This window comes from Tigriopus californicus, chromosome 7 (genome assembly GCF_007210705.1).
Source record: "Tigriopus californicus strain San Diego chromosome 7, Tcal_SD_v2.1, whole genome shotgun sequence".
Taxonomy (NCBI): domain Eukaryota; kingdom Metazoa; phylum Arthropoda; class Copepoda; order Harpacticoida; family Harpacticidae; genus Tigriopus; species Tigriopus californicus.
The window spans coordinates 8381884-8394919 of record NC_081446.1 but is presented as its reverse complement, the minus strand read 5'-3'; the positions used below and the strand labels follow the sequence as shown (position 1 = coordinate 8394919).

General features: G+C 41.6%; 1 protein-coding gene across 1 annotated transcript in view; it reads right to left on the bottom strand.

The window, feature by feature from the left end:
• LOC131884363 (microtubule-associated protein futsch-like) overlaps nt 1-13036 on the bottom strand; it is a 47980-nt gene that overhangs the window by 13321 nt on the left and 21623 nt on the right. The window contains exon 5 of the mRNA XM_059232111.1: nt 4156-4382. Within this exon, the coding sequence (XP_059088094.1) occupies nt 4156-4382 (227 nt within the window). The remainder of the gene's footprint in view (nt 1-4155; nt 4383-13036) is intronic.

Sequence of the window (13036 nt, the reverse complement as noted above, 5' to 3'; positions counted from 1 at the left end):
TTGCCCATCTTTGACTACTTATTTTTTCTCTAGAAACAGAGACCAGGACGATTCATTTTCCCATAGTCGAAACCTACCTGTGCCACTAATCTGTATTCAGGATCATAGAACCACCAAATAATGGACCAGTTCTTGAGATTATCCGTGTTCGGGAATGTGTTGTCCGTTTACAAAGCTTCAAATGACGAAAACGTGAAGTGATACAACTGGGACCTCTCAAAGAAATGACTGCGAGTACACAGAGGAGAACGAACACAAAAGAAGGTCTATGAATTGGCCTTTCCTTTGTGGCCCCTTGTCAAAATCTGTGGGCTGGAGAGAGTCTACTTCAAAGGACTCCAGGGGCGAAAAGCTAAGGATTTCATAACAAAGGCACATGAAACAATCTGCCTTGGAGGCAACCAGATCAGACACTCTTCTAGAATGTAGGACTAATTGGTTGTTACATCGCTCCCACTTTGGTCCTTAACAACTTGTCACTTTAAGTCAATCAACGATAGTGGCGGGTTCAGCCATTGACGTTGAGTTTAGTTAGCTAAATGGAAGCTTGGCTGTCGAAAAGGAACAAAAAGGTTAGATCATTCGGTTGATTGAGACTAGAACTCCCAAACTTTCAGGCAAACGACAACGAAGTAGCAAGGCAACTCATTTCAGACCGATCGTCTCCCACTTTATCCTGCAATCTAGAAAACACCTCACCGAGGGTTGGTCTTCTGTGGAGTGCGATAAAAGAAAGGCTGCCGATTTCCTGTGTCAACATTTGGTGAAACCAGTAACACGCCACAGAGAACACAACTGATGCCATTTTCAATGTACGATAAGTAGCAATATGGGATCATCTGAATAGCTCGAAAAATGTCGGGAAATTTCTCATGCTCTTTGTTCTTAGCTCGGTCATATTCAGGGCTGTCCAAATAATGCAATTAAAATTGACAAAAATGCAGTTCTTTCTAGTTGATTTTACTAGATTTTTAAAAGAGCTAGTAGCAATACATTGAAAAGACAAAATGACATGTTGATCAAACATTTAAGAGCATGTTAAAAAGGTTGCACAAACTTACTCTATAAGCACTCTACTCTTCTGAATGATTTTAGCAGGCCTTTTCTCAGCCAATGCCAAAGGGGTTAAATGTACTTTGTTAACAATAAACTCTTAATATTATATGTACTTTGAACAAAAGTACCTTGCATCAAGGGTAAACATTTGCATCAAATATGTTCTGCTTATAAGTAAGCATACTAGAGGAACGGATCTTTTTTTCTTGTCCTAGATACTTTGGCCATATGCCGGTACTGAAAAGAAAGTATCTGGAGCAATTTGTTCTTGCAAACTGAAGAGATGCAATCTTTAATGATAGGGTTGTCCAAAAGGCAAGATAATCATGCCATGTGGGAAAAATCCATTTGAAGCAAAAAAAGCAAATGTCATGAATTGGTCAAAGAAAATGTGTTTTGCATCTTTTCAATGTTTTATATTTTCAAGGATTTTTTTCAAGGAAGACTTGTAAAATTAATCGGAAAACTTGTTTTTTATTTCCAGCGAAAATGGTGCAAAATGGCAAAATATGCTATATAAACAATTTGATGCAAATGCTGCAAAAAATATTAGAAAAAAGTGAAAAATAATGCATTTGCACCATTTAGACAGCTCTGATCATGATATTCTATAGGCAAGCATCATTTGTCTTTTCACACCCTACATCCGGCAATCTAGTTCCGTATTTACCTCAAGACCAAAAAAGGAGTTCTCTGTTTGTAGCGTACCCAAAAATGCATGTCTTGTCTGTCTATAATGGTCGGTTGTTGGGCGATTCAGGTTTGCTAACCACTTGTAATAAACATGCCTCTGCCGAGCGAGACTATTTTGATTCTGTCCGCAATGCTTTCAAAGTTTCCTCTGTTGTTCTTAAATTCCATGCTCACATTTGTTGGTATTCGCCTCAAACTCTTTTGTTAATGGTCGGGTTCAGTTATGGCCTCAGATATAGTGAACAAAGCTAGTAGACCTTTGCCAGGGTATTCGCTATGTAGAGTATGTACTTGGAAAATCCCCGGCTACGTGAGCCACCGTCTCTTTGCAGCCTCGCACATACCTATCCTGGCTGGCTCATGGATGGTGTTGTTGTTCCCAAAACCCATTCCATGGAGAATGAGACATCGAGAGAATGGGAACCGATTCCACTTCAACTCTATCCAGTGGATATTTGGGTATTTCGGTGGGCATGGATAACCTCGAAGAAAGTGGACGCTCCACCCCTTGCTCGTATTTCACCTTCTCCAGTGTTGGGGGATTTCCCTCAGAGCCAATCGGACTACGGGTGAATGAAAGAATGTAACAGTGGTAGAGCGTGGGTTCAAACCGTTCAAACATAACCCTCGGTTGTGTTCTCTTCAATCTCTCCTCAAAAATGTTGACGTCTATGGTGGGAAGAAAATGAAATGTCCTGGGTATGTGAACGAGTTTGTGTGCTTTGCAGGGAGAAAGCAAATGAAAGCCTCTTTTTGTTGGACTCACAAGTCTTCAACAGAGACAATCAGAAGCGCGTCTGCCTTTGCGTCTGCGTCAAGCTTGTCGGGGGCCTGTTTTGGTTGGTTCCAAAAATTCTTTCCAAGTGTGATCACAGCCTTTTCGGAGTAAAAGCACTTCAAATTCGAGTCACAACCAGTCAGACGAGAACATTAGGTCATATTTTATGAGCTGAGTTTCAGACACGGTACCTTATGCAGTACAAGGAAGCTTTTTGAAAAGGAAATGGCGCATACGGATTCCTCCTTTTCTAGCAAAACACATGAAAACTAGGAACCACTTCTTCTCCGATCGCCCATAATCAAGCCGAACTTGGCCGTACAGCACTCATTGTACACGAAATATGACCTGAAGGCTCGAGTTCAAGAAGTTGTTGGGGGATGGTTTGGGATTTTTTTCCCATCCTACGTGGTCCTTGAAATCATTGCGGTTCCCACTCTCTCATTCTCTCACTCACTCAGTTCCTCACTTTCAAAAGCTGACAAGTTAGCCGAATCGAAGTTTGTCAGTTGGTCGATTTTGTTCGATATCTTAAATCTGTGACAACCTCGTTGATCGTTCGTCTGTTTCGCAGACAAGAGAATCCTGCAGTGTTTTAATCCAATATACCTGGAAGACATTATTTTAGCAAGCTGAAGAACAAATAAATGTCCCCGAGTCAGTTAGACATGGGCCAGTATCCGACGTTGAACCATTGATAACAAGTCATGTCTGGGTTTAGGCAGTCCTTCTTCAAGCCACCGGCCCTCCAGATTTCCATCGACTGTAAGCCAGGGCCAGCAATCATTGCGAATAGGAAAAGGAAAAGGGTCCATGAGTGACTCTTTTCCTCTCCAGGTTTGACCTTGGAGATAACGGAATGTGATACGAGGTCTGCCGGGGGCTTCCATTTAGCCTTCAACAATTCACACAAAACGAGGAGTAGCCTTATACAATATGTATACCGTAGAGGCCGGTTTTCTCGTCGACTGTTGTAGTATTGGGTTGTATCGGTTTTGTGGGTCTCTCTATCGCTCTCACTCTACATATCTCTGATTCAGTATTTTTCAGTACTTCTCTCGCTGGGATTGAGCTAGAGTTTGTGCTCGTGTTTCCTGTTGAAGCGAGTGCATGCAATTTTTGGCAAGCTATCGGAACTCTGAGGATTGCTACGCTGCCTTGGTCTCTTCCTTTGAGTTTGAAAGTTTTGCTTTGACACACAGTCTTTCAAACATATTTGGAAATTTGAAAAATGTGTCCTTCAAATGTGGCGGGGGTATGGAAAAGTGTGTCCAAGTCAACCACATCCAATGTCCAAACCCATCCAAATTTTGGCCAACACTTCAAGGACAAGGGCACGAAACTGGATCAAAGCGAATTGAGTGGACAAAAGATTGGATCATTTGCCAAGCTTTAAACAATCTTGAAAAGCTTTTTCTTCTCCCTCTTTTTTCCCTTTTATTATTACAAGCGATGCTAGTTGTTTCCTTAACCAAAGAGTCGCCAGGCAAAAATAATTAATTGAAAGAATGAAATCAATCAGATAAGATTGAAAGACAGATTCATTTCATTTTTTTACAATAAACGAGGTAAACATTTTCGGCTTTTACTTCTTATTATGACAATAGAGACGTTTTCGTTTCACTTACCAGAGGTCCACGAGGAGCCATGTGATATTGATGTTCGTCAACGAGTGATCCCATTGACAAGTGAATCTGTTCCTGAGTTCCATACATTCCTGGATGTCTAGCCAATACTCCAGGTGGTGGGAGTCCCGTTGAAGGCATGCAGAAAGACTTGGGACGTCGTCGGAAGTAGTGCTCGTCAAAGCCCGAGGCTGCATCATCGGCTGGGTCCTCGTGATATCGATTCCGACCTGGAAAAGTAATCACTAGGAATCATTCACTTGATTTCAACAGAATAATAGGAAATGGGCTTGGGGCCAAAGAGGAAAAAACCACCACTCTTTGTGAGCCATCGGTTCGTTTTTCACCTGGGTTTATGGTGGGCTTGAAAGGAGAGTGAGAGGAAGACAGACAGATTGCTCTTTCGACCCTCGGTTAAATCCAATCTGTTCTCAAGGATTAGTGCGAGAAAATGTTCTAGCTCCATTGGAAGTCGCTTCATCAATGTCTTGAGATGAGCCAATTCAAAACGAGCAAATTCTTCTTGAGAAAGACGCGAGGACAGCTAGCTGGCTGGCTAGCTGGTTGGTTGACTGCTGTTCGAGAAAAACCCTTTCTCGTAGCTGGTTGGGACTTTCTTTCAGTCTCTCACGGCATGGGGTTACGTGTGTACGTACTCACTCCTCTGGGGTCCTTTAAGGGCATCATCCATGTCTGATCGCGGTTCTGAAGCCATTCGTCGAGCTCCAAACTTGGTCGCAGCTTCAACGTCCGTACGTACTTCTTTTCTTCCCCGACCAAACCATACCCAAGAAAAGTTTCGGTTAGTTTTCGTAACGAGCTGTACTTGGTAGAATATGTGGGAGGTCGATAGGTTCACTACAACCAAAGGCCTTTAACGATGGATCATAAAGCTAGAGTCGAGGGCTTTGAAAGAAATTAAGTTCAACAGGATTGCGCTGTCCTTTTATGGTGGCTAGATGGCGGCCTTTTCGTGCAATGGAAATTTGAATGCATCTTTTCGGTCCTCTCTTAACCTGCTTCATTGAATGGCAGAAAATGTTCATGCCAACAAAAGACCAATTGGCAGAAGAACAATGACCCCCATTCAGGCAATGGAAATGCGCTGAGAGCCCAACAGAGGGACCAAATTTAGTGCATAACCAAGCCAGCTAACTCTCTGCGCCCAGCTAGAAATAGCTATCTATGTACACACTATGCTGTAGATGGAAGAGCCAAAGAGTCTAGAAAGAAAGACCAAACAACAAAATTCTCGCTGATATCGCAAGCATTTCACTCGAGGATCTCTTTACACGGCTAATCCATCATTAGGATCGCCTTCATGGGCCACCAGAGCACGACACTTGCAGATATTTCATTTCTCTTTTTTGCACTGTGAGGTCCTCGGACGGACCTCGGACGGACCTCGGACAAGCTCTTGGCCAAGCCTTTTCATAAAGCCTGATCGGAGGATGGATGATCTGGAGATGGAGCCAAGAGAAAGGCGAGTCAGAAAACGGTCAGTGCCGCTAAGCAAAGAACAGCCCTACTCAATAATTGTCATTTAAAGGGTCTACGTTTGTAGTGCACTTTTGGCCGCCATGAAAGAAGTAGAGTGGGCCTGAGTTGGGAACTTACGGCTTTGTTTGAAACAGATATCTGGAGTTGGGCCAATGCAATCACGTTCGATCAATCTACTTTTGGGGAGCTTTAATTTGTGTCATCTGAATGGGTCCAGTTGCAATTTATGTAAATGGATGTTTCATATCAATGGGTGCAATCAATGCTTTGGAAAAAAACGAATCACGAAAGTTGCACTACTGTATGTGCCGTTTGGATGCTGCCTGCACAAATCAATTGTACTCGTACATTAAAACCCAATTTTGAAATCTGTATTGGCATTTGAGAAGAAACCCACTAAATCAAAGCAAAATATTTGTCACTTCCAGGACAGGTAAAAATGCAAAGGTTAGCCAGTAATAAAAAGGATCAAACCATATTTCTATGTACAATAGTTTCATCCCTTGAGTAAGAGGTATTTTCGTCTCGAGCTAGATTGTTCAGCTTGAAAGATTGTGAGATGATCCCAGGCACTGAAAACGTCAAATGTGCATTTAAGATTGCTTTCAGCGAAGACAAATACATTTTTGCCCTTATTCCAAACGCTGTCTCTATACTTCAAAGTTTGTTCTCGTCGTCAAAACTGGTATCAAAAGCTTCGGACCTGGAGTTGCCTGTCGAACCATATCATACTACATAAATCAAATATGTACTTATTTCGTTTTCAATTATGGATAATGTTGTCGATGGATTTGATTTTATTGTCTTCAAAGCAAAGGAAAGGAAACGCCACTTGTGGAAGATTTATTCATTCAAGCTTTCAAGTCTCATTTTTTCTAAACTTTATTTTACAAATGGAAAGTTGGTTCATTCAATAAACAACTATGTCATTGATCATTCCTCTGCAAAGTTGATCCACGCAAAAAGTGGATCGTGAGGCATGAATCATATACCTAGCTGACCTCAAATTGACATCTTTTGAGGAGTGAAACAAGTCCGACAAAACAAAATTGTGAATCAGTCGGTCCGTTTGTCTTTTCAGAATTGTGGTTGTTTTTACATACTCGATGGCCGTATAACCTTGTGGATTCTGACAACAAAGGGCACTTTGGGAAAAGTGCTTGAAAATGTGATTATCCGATATGATGGAAGAGAAGCATGAGGCTCAGCTCACTTCTTCTAATGAGAGCTATTTTCATGGGTCAAGGGGAAATGCCTCGTCATCTCGTTTCTCTCTCTCGTCACCTTAGGGAGGCAAGGCCAGTCAGTGGTCCTTTCTCCTGTTGCGTGAACTGAAAGAGAGCTCCAAAAGGAACCATTTATAATGCAATTGGACAATTATCATTAAAGGAAATCAGGCTTTGCAATATTCGTACTCCTCGTGGGCTTTGCCAAGCCAAGTTGTCACAATCTAAGCAAGGTCGATAGATGGATGAATGAATGAATGAATGGAGGAAACCGTGTGCTAACTGATATACTTAGAGAGGACTTATACTATACATAGACTGACTCTCATTTTGATGATCATGATTTTTATCTTCTTCATTAATATGATATAAGATATCTTTTTGATGACAGATTTCGTTATTACCGACATTTATACATATCGAAACGACATTATAGGTTGCTTGTTATAAGTAGAGAATTTCCGATCTGCTGTTGCTCCTTGCTCTTTTCAGATTCACTTCTCCATCATTACCCGGTGGTTCTTCTGACGCTAATCCCACCCTCCTCCCTTCATCTTCACCGGACCCCGGACTCTGTCCTTCTCAGTCCCTGTAGCTCAGCGCAGGTTTTACCGGATAAGTTCCTTTTCCCGCACCCTCTGCCCTACTTAACAATTGTCGACACATACCTAACTAAATCTCCTATTTTATGATGTTGTTCAGAAGAATTATACCGTCGTCCTCCTTCCACATCTCGCTATATGATTATTGAATACTGAGTATTTTAGTGAGAATATGTATAAATAGGGGTTTCTTAATAAAGTAGAAAGCATTCTTTGTTTCGTCTGATTTCTTCTGTCTTACCTAAAACACTAACATCCAGTGGTAATAATTAATCCAAGCAAGGTCCCTAAAGTGGTCTTGCTCAATTCTAAATGTAGTAAGAAGCGAAGCTTTGGGCTGTAATCATCACAGCTTTAAAGTGAATTAGCAAATTAGTTTGAGTTTTACGTGTGTGTTAGAAACTAACATGATGAACTATAAGTAAGTGAGAAATGACGCTGTCAGTTTCGTCCTTATTTCTTTTTGTGAAATTTTGCTGATTGCTTTGAGGCCATGTTCAATTCGAATGTCATGAGAGTGTCTACCTTGTGTTTGTTAAGTGACACCAGGATAATTTTGGTCCAATTTCATGATGCTTGTTGATGGGGACTCCTGCTCAGCTTTGTATTCTAATTCAAGAACATGTATATTGAAGGTCGCGATTCTTTGCCGACAACGCGACAAGGGGACTTCATTGTCGTAAAAAGAGTACAACTTTGTGTCCAGCGAAGGAAAGTTTGCCACCCAGGATTAAGATTTTTTTTCTTTCGCACATTCTTTGGAGAAGTTGGTTTCGGCTGTCTGTTGGCAAATTGGGGGCTATTTGTTGTGGCAGTTAACTAATACCAAGACTTATTAGGCAACAAAACTTGATGTTTTCAAAAAAAACCCTTATTTTGCCTGTTAAGGCATTTCAAAAAAGAAAAGAATAATTCAGAGTCCAAACTTTTGAACCTCTCATCGAAGATCACTTACAATAGTGATTCCTGATTTTTCAAAACAAATCCACCAAACCGCCAGCTGGCGAGCACTTCATATGAATTCGTGCACAATATGCAGTTTTGAGGGTCTTTAAGCTAAACGTGTCCCCTGCAAGAGCCTAAAATGTGCTGGAAGCGTCTTGCGTTTCCTTCAAAGTAAAACAAAGGATATTGATGAAGCCTTAGGGAGATTCTACAACGGGAGAATTCAAGATGAAAACATTTTTTTGTGTCTCGCTACAAATTTTCAAGATCGAGGAAGTTGAAAAAACTTGACAATATTTTTTACATTTTTTCTTTTGCTCATTTTGAACTTGACGCATCATCTTGGATTTCTGCCGCTTTGGAACCTCCCAAGGCTTTGTCGATATTCTTATATCTCTCTACGTTACTTGAGAAGCAAAGAGTAAACACCTAGCAACACCTTTTGGGTACTTTTAGTGGCATGTTTAGCTTTTAAGGCCACAAATTCTGTTAGAAAGAAAGGAATTGAGTCCGGACTCGTCCAAGAAAATAGTCACATTTCCTTAGAATTTCGCCAGACGAGCCTTTTTGCTAGACCTGACTCGACTCCAGTAAAAGACGTGAGTCCTCTGCCAGACTTGTTTTTTTTTGGCCGGACTCGGATTCGGACTCGGCGAGTCCGACAAAAAGTCAAAAAATCAATGGACTCGTACGAGGAAGTATTGCCGGCCTCGCAACTGCAACTACTTATGATAGTAGTATAATATATTATTCATTTGATTCAAACAAACATCAGTTGATTAATGGTTTTTTTCTTCCCAAACATATGATATTAAAATATTTTTTTTGACAACCCTCTCGGAAAAAAAGCCAATGTTCACAATGAACAAATTCTATCGTCCGAGCAACTAGATTTGTCACTAGTCTTCAATTAGGTTAATGAGACCAGATGAGTCCCTCAAGCTCCCTCTCCAGAGAATTCTCACCAAGGCAACAACAATGCATCCAACCTTTGTAAGGTAGTGTCTGAATAACATGGCAAACATGTCGAATGTATCCAGTAGGCTTCATACATTCAGCCTTTGGTACATTGTTTTAGTCGTAAGACATAAGAGTATCTCACAGTACACAAGTTTTTTTGAAACGTGTTTGTTCCAATAATAAGTTTGGGAGGGCAAAAGCTCAAATCGTGTTGAAAAGTATGGCTGGTTAGAACACTTCTTTGCCCTAAAGCACCCCACAAAACACTCAATCACTGAAGTGTCACTTGAACTTCTTGAACATACAATTACTTGGATTCTTCCCAGATCTCTCTTTTTTCTTACTTTTCTTCGACGACTTGGCTTCGCCGAAGCAACTTCAACTTCACTTCGACTACTTAACTGAGCGACAGTCTGAGGGACCAAAGATCAACCAACCAATTATGAGGAAAATAATGGAGGGTAGATAAGATGTTTTTTGTACTCAAGGCTTTCCAAAATCTACGGCCTGTTTGGTTCAAGGCTCAAAGGAGCACTTTTGGAAGCATGGTCTCAATCGAAAAGCCATTTTGGAGGCCTAATGCGAGGATTTGCTTGAGATGGACTTACCGTTCCAGTGGTCCACCCCTTGCGGGGGGAAATGGGTCGTTTGTTTTCATCCAGATGATGAAGGTCATTTTCGCTTGTGGTGCGGGCAATGCAAGATCCCAAGATGGATCGCTTGCCCCCGCCCAAGGATCGCCCACAAGGGGACACGCCCGCCTGAAAATACTTATGATGAAGACACTTGGCTCACGGAGTGCTCAATCCCACGTTCATTGAACAGAGCGGTGAGACTGGAAAAGTAAGTACCAAGGGCACACATCTACTAAGGAAATAAACCGGATAGTTTGAACTGAGCATGGACAAAAGTTTTCCCACCCAGTTACGCTTGAATGCGAGCCAAAAGTTTTAGTAATGGTGCTATGTGTGGGAATGTGGGAAATTGGGACTTCATTGAACTTATGCGCAGAGATTCCTGCTTTGAATCCAATCCACCAGCCGCTTCATTTTTTCGTTGTGTGAAGGAGCCAGACTATTTGTGGCTGTGAGTTAGCTGAATATGAACCGCGGGTGTGAGGTGCCTCATTAATCACTAGGAAAGTAGATTTACACACCTGTCCTTGATTGGAGAAGCATCCTAGAATACTTCGCCTCTGGCTTTTGTCTAGCACTTGGAGCTCTTTGTCATTAATGCAGTATTGCTCTCAGGATGTCCTCGCGGCTATACAGAGGCGTTCCTTTTTTGTTGACACCTCCACGTCCGCCTTTTCTGCCCATGGTCGCATCCTCACCCCTCTCGCCGTCCTCGTTTCGATGGGCCGCCTCCACCTTCCACCACCGCCTCCACCGCCGCCGCCGCCTCCGCCCGCACCACTACGGCCAGTCCTTCTTCGTATTCGTCCTCGGAATCAACTGAGATCAACCTATGTTAACGAGCATGTTCATGTGGTAAATGAAACTAAGTGTTAAGGGAGATTTGCTGGCTAACCTAGTAACGATGTGTACGCTTCCAATTTCAGAAAACCGACATGTGAGCGATATTTTTTTCTATTTTGCATCTTGAAATCGAGTTTGAAAATGCTTTAAAGTTCACTCTGATGCTGTGAATTGGAACCATCCGTTTTTTTGAAGTACAACTTTTGTTGTTGAAATCTGTGTTTTCAAAGGAGGTGAGGCTAGCGCAGCCTTTGAGCACACTACCACAAGATCATACTCAGTGTACTTTGTCACGGAATTCTTTTTGAGGGTCCTTGAAGAACATTTACCACCAACAAATGTGAACTACCTATTACTCAAATTTTCTTACGATGTCATATTCAACTTTGTCAATGAAATTGAGCAATGATGTCTTACTTGAATGGAGGCGTCTATCAGATCCAATGGATTTTGAATGCACTCTTTCGCAAAGGTTTTCCTTGGATCCAGATCTCGAGTTGACTCGACTGGTGGCAGTGGTTTGTAGTGCTTTTTCCCAAGGGACCTGCAACCGATCAAAAACATTCGTCTTATGCATTGTGAGGGAGAATGATTGATTGAATGGAGTTTGTCATTACTTAACGAACGACGAAGCTCAATGATACGCAAAATGTGCTTGTTCACAGAGCATACGTAGAGTGTTTGAGGATTGGAATCGATTTCCATGAGCATTTGATTGGTCTTTAAACCATAGCCATTCAAGAAGCCTAGAAAGCTTCAACCCATCCAGTCAAAGATGGTATATTAAGACTCTAAGGAGCTTTCCTGATCCTGCTTTGCTGAACCCACTTTCTAGTAAGGTATACCCAAGAGTCAAGAAAATGGTAAACTCAAGAGTTGCTCTCGATACTAAAGTTGAACATTTCGAAGGTAAGAAAGTTGTTATATTTGCCCCTTCTTTTCTCGTCCTTGTATCTAGAGGTGTAACCATGATCGAGTGGTTGAGTTCATAGCCGTTTTCTACCGTGCGGCAGAAATTTGTCAAAAGCCAGAGGAATGTGGCTGCTCAAGTCTTGAAAGTAATCGAATTTCCATCCTTTTGACTTCCTCCCCGGGTTTTCGCAGTTTACGAGCTTACGTAGCTAGTAGAGGACAGGGAGAGAGAGAACCGATGGATCAGCATAGTCAAGTCTACCAAACTACTCTACCACCACTACTATAGTGTCTGTAACTATCCTTGTTTCTCGGCGAGCAATAACACTGGTGGTGAAACTCTCGTGCTAAACTTCCACCAATTCGGATTTAAGAGTTTTCACGTTTTGACAATTATTTAACCAACTAAGTCCTTTATGCCAAGTGAACTTTTGCTTGGGATATTTGTTGAGACTTTTTAGCAAAACTGGTGTATTTGTATGCATAGGCAGCTAGATGGCCAGCTAAATGGCCAGCTAACGTGGACTGCGTGGTGGAGGGTTGGGGCCTGTCGACATTGAGAAACATAAACTTTTAAGGCAGCCAGGTGTCCCAATGAAGAAACTTTTATGATGAATTTCGGACTACATGGTGGTGAAAAAGGAAGTTTATTTTCGTCTTTTCTAGTCGTCGTCTTGCAGGTGTACCTAGGGTGCATGAATTATATAATGGTTTGAGGTATGAATTTGGAAATCATTATCACTAAAGTGTGCGGGAATCTATACAACGAAACGCACACGGGTAAAAAGGCGGTTACGAACTGTGGGGTGGGTGGGTGTGGCGGAGGTACGCGGTTCGCGCACATCCTCTATACCTTCTCTTTTGCTAATAGCGATCAGAGGCTAAAATTGTTATGCAAGGATATTCCGTCGTTACGATTCCTTGATAACGTTCATTTGAGTTCTGTTCTTTCTTGTAATGTCGAGATTCCACTCCGAGATCGTACCCCCAGTGACCCAAACAACCAACTCCTCGAAAGAACTTCATATTTTTAGTTGAATAATATCGATTGTGACTGGCGGTAAATGTGCGACTGTCATGTTGATTTAATAATGCTACAATTCTACTATTCTAATCATCAGATTCCCTTTCTTATTGGTCTGAAGGCACTGATTCAAAGTTTTCGAATTAGTCATTCAGAATGGATGATTTATAATATTAATGTACTGGATAAGATAAGAATTTATATGTACTTAAGGTCCTATGAGTATTGATGTGGTAA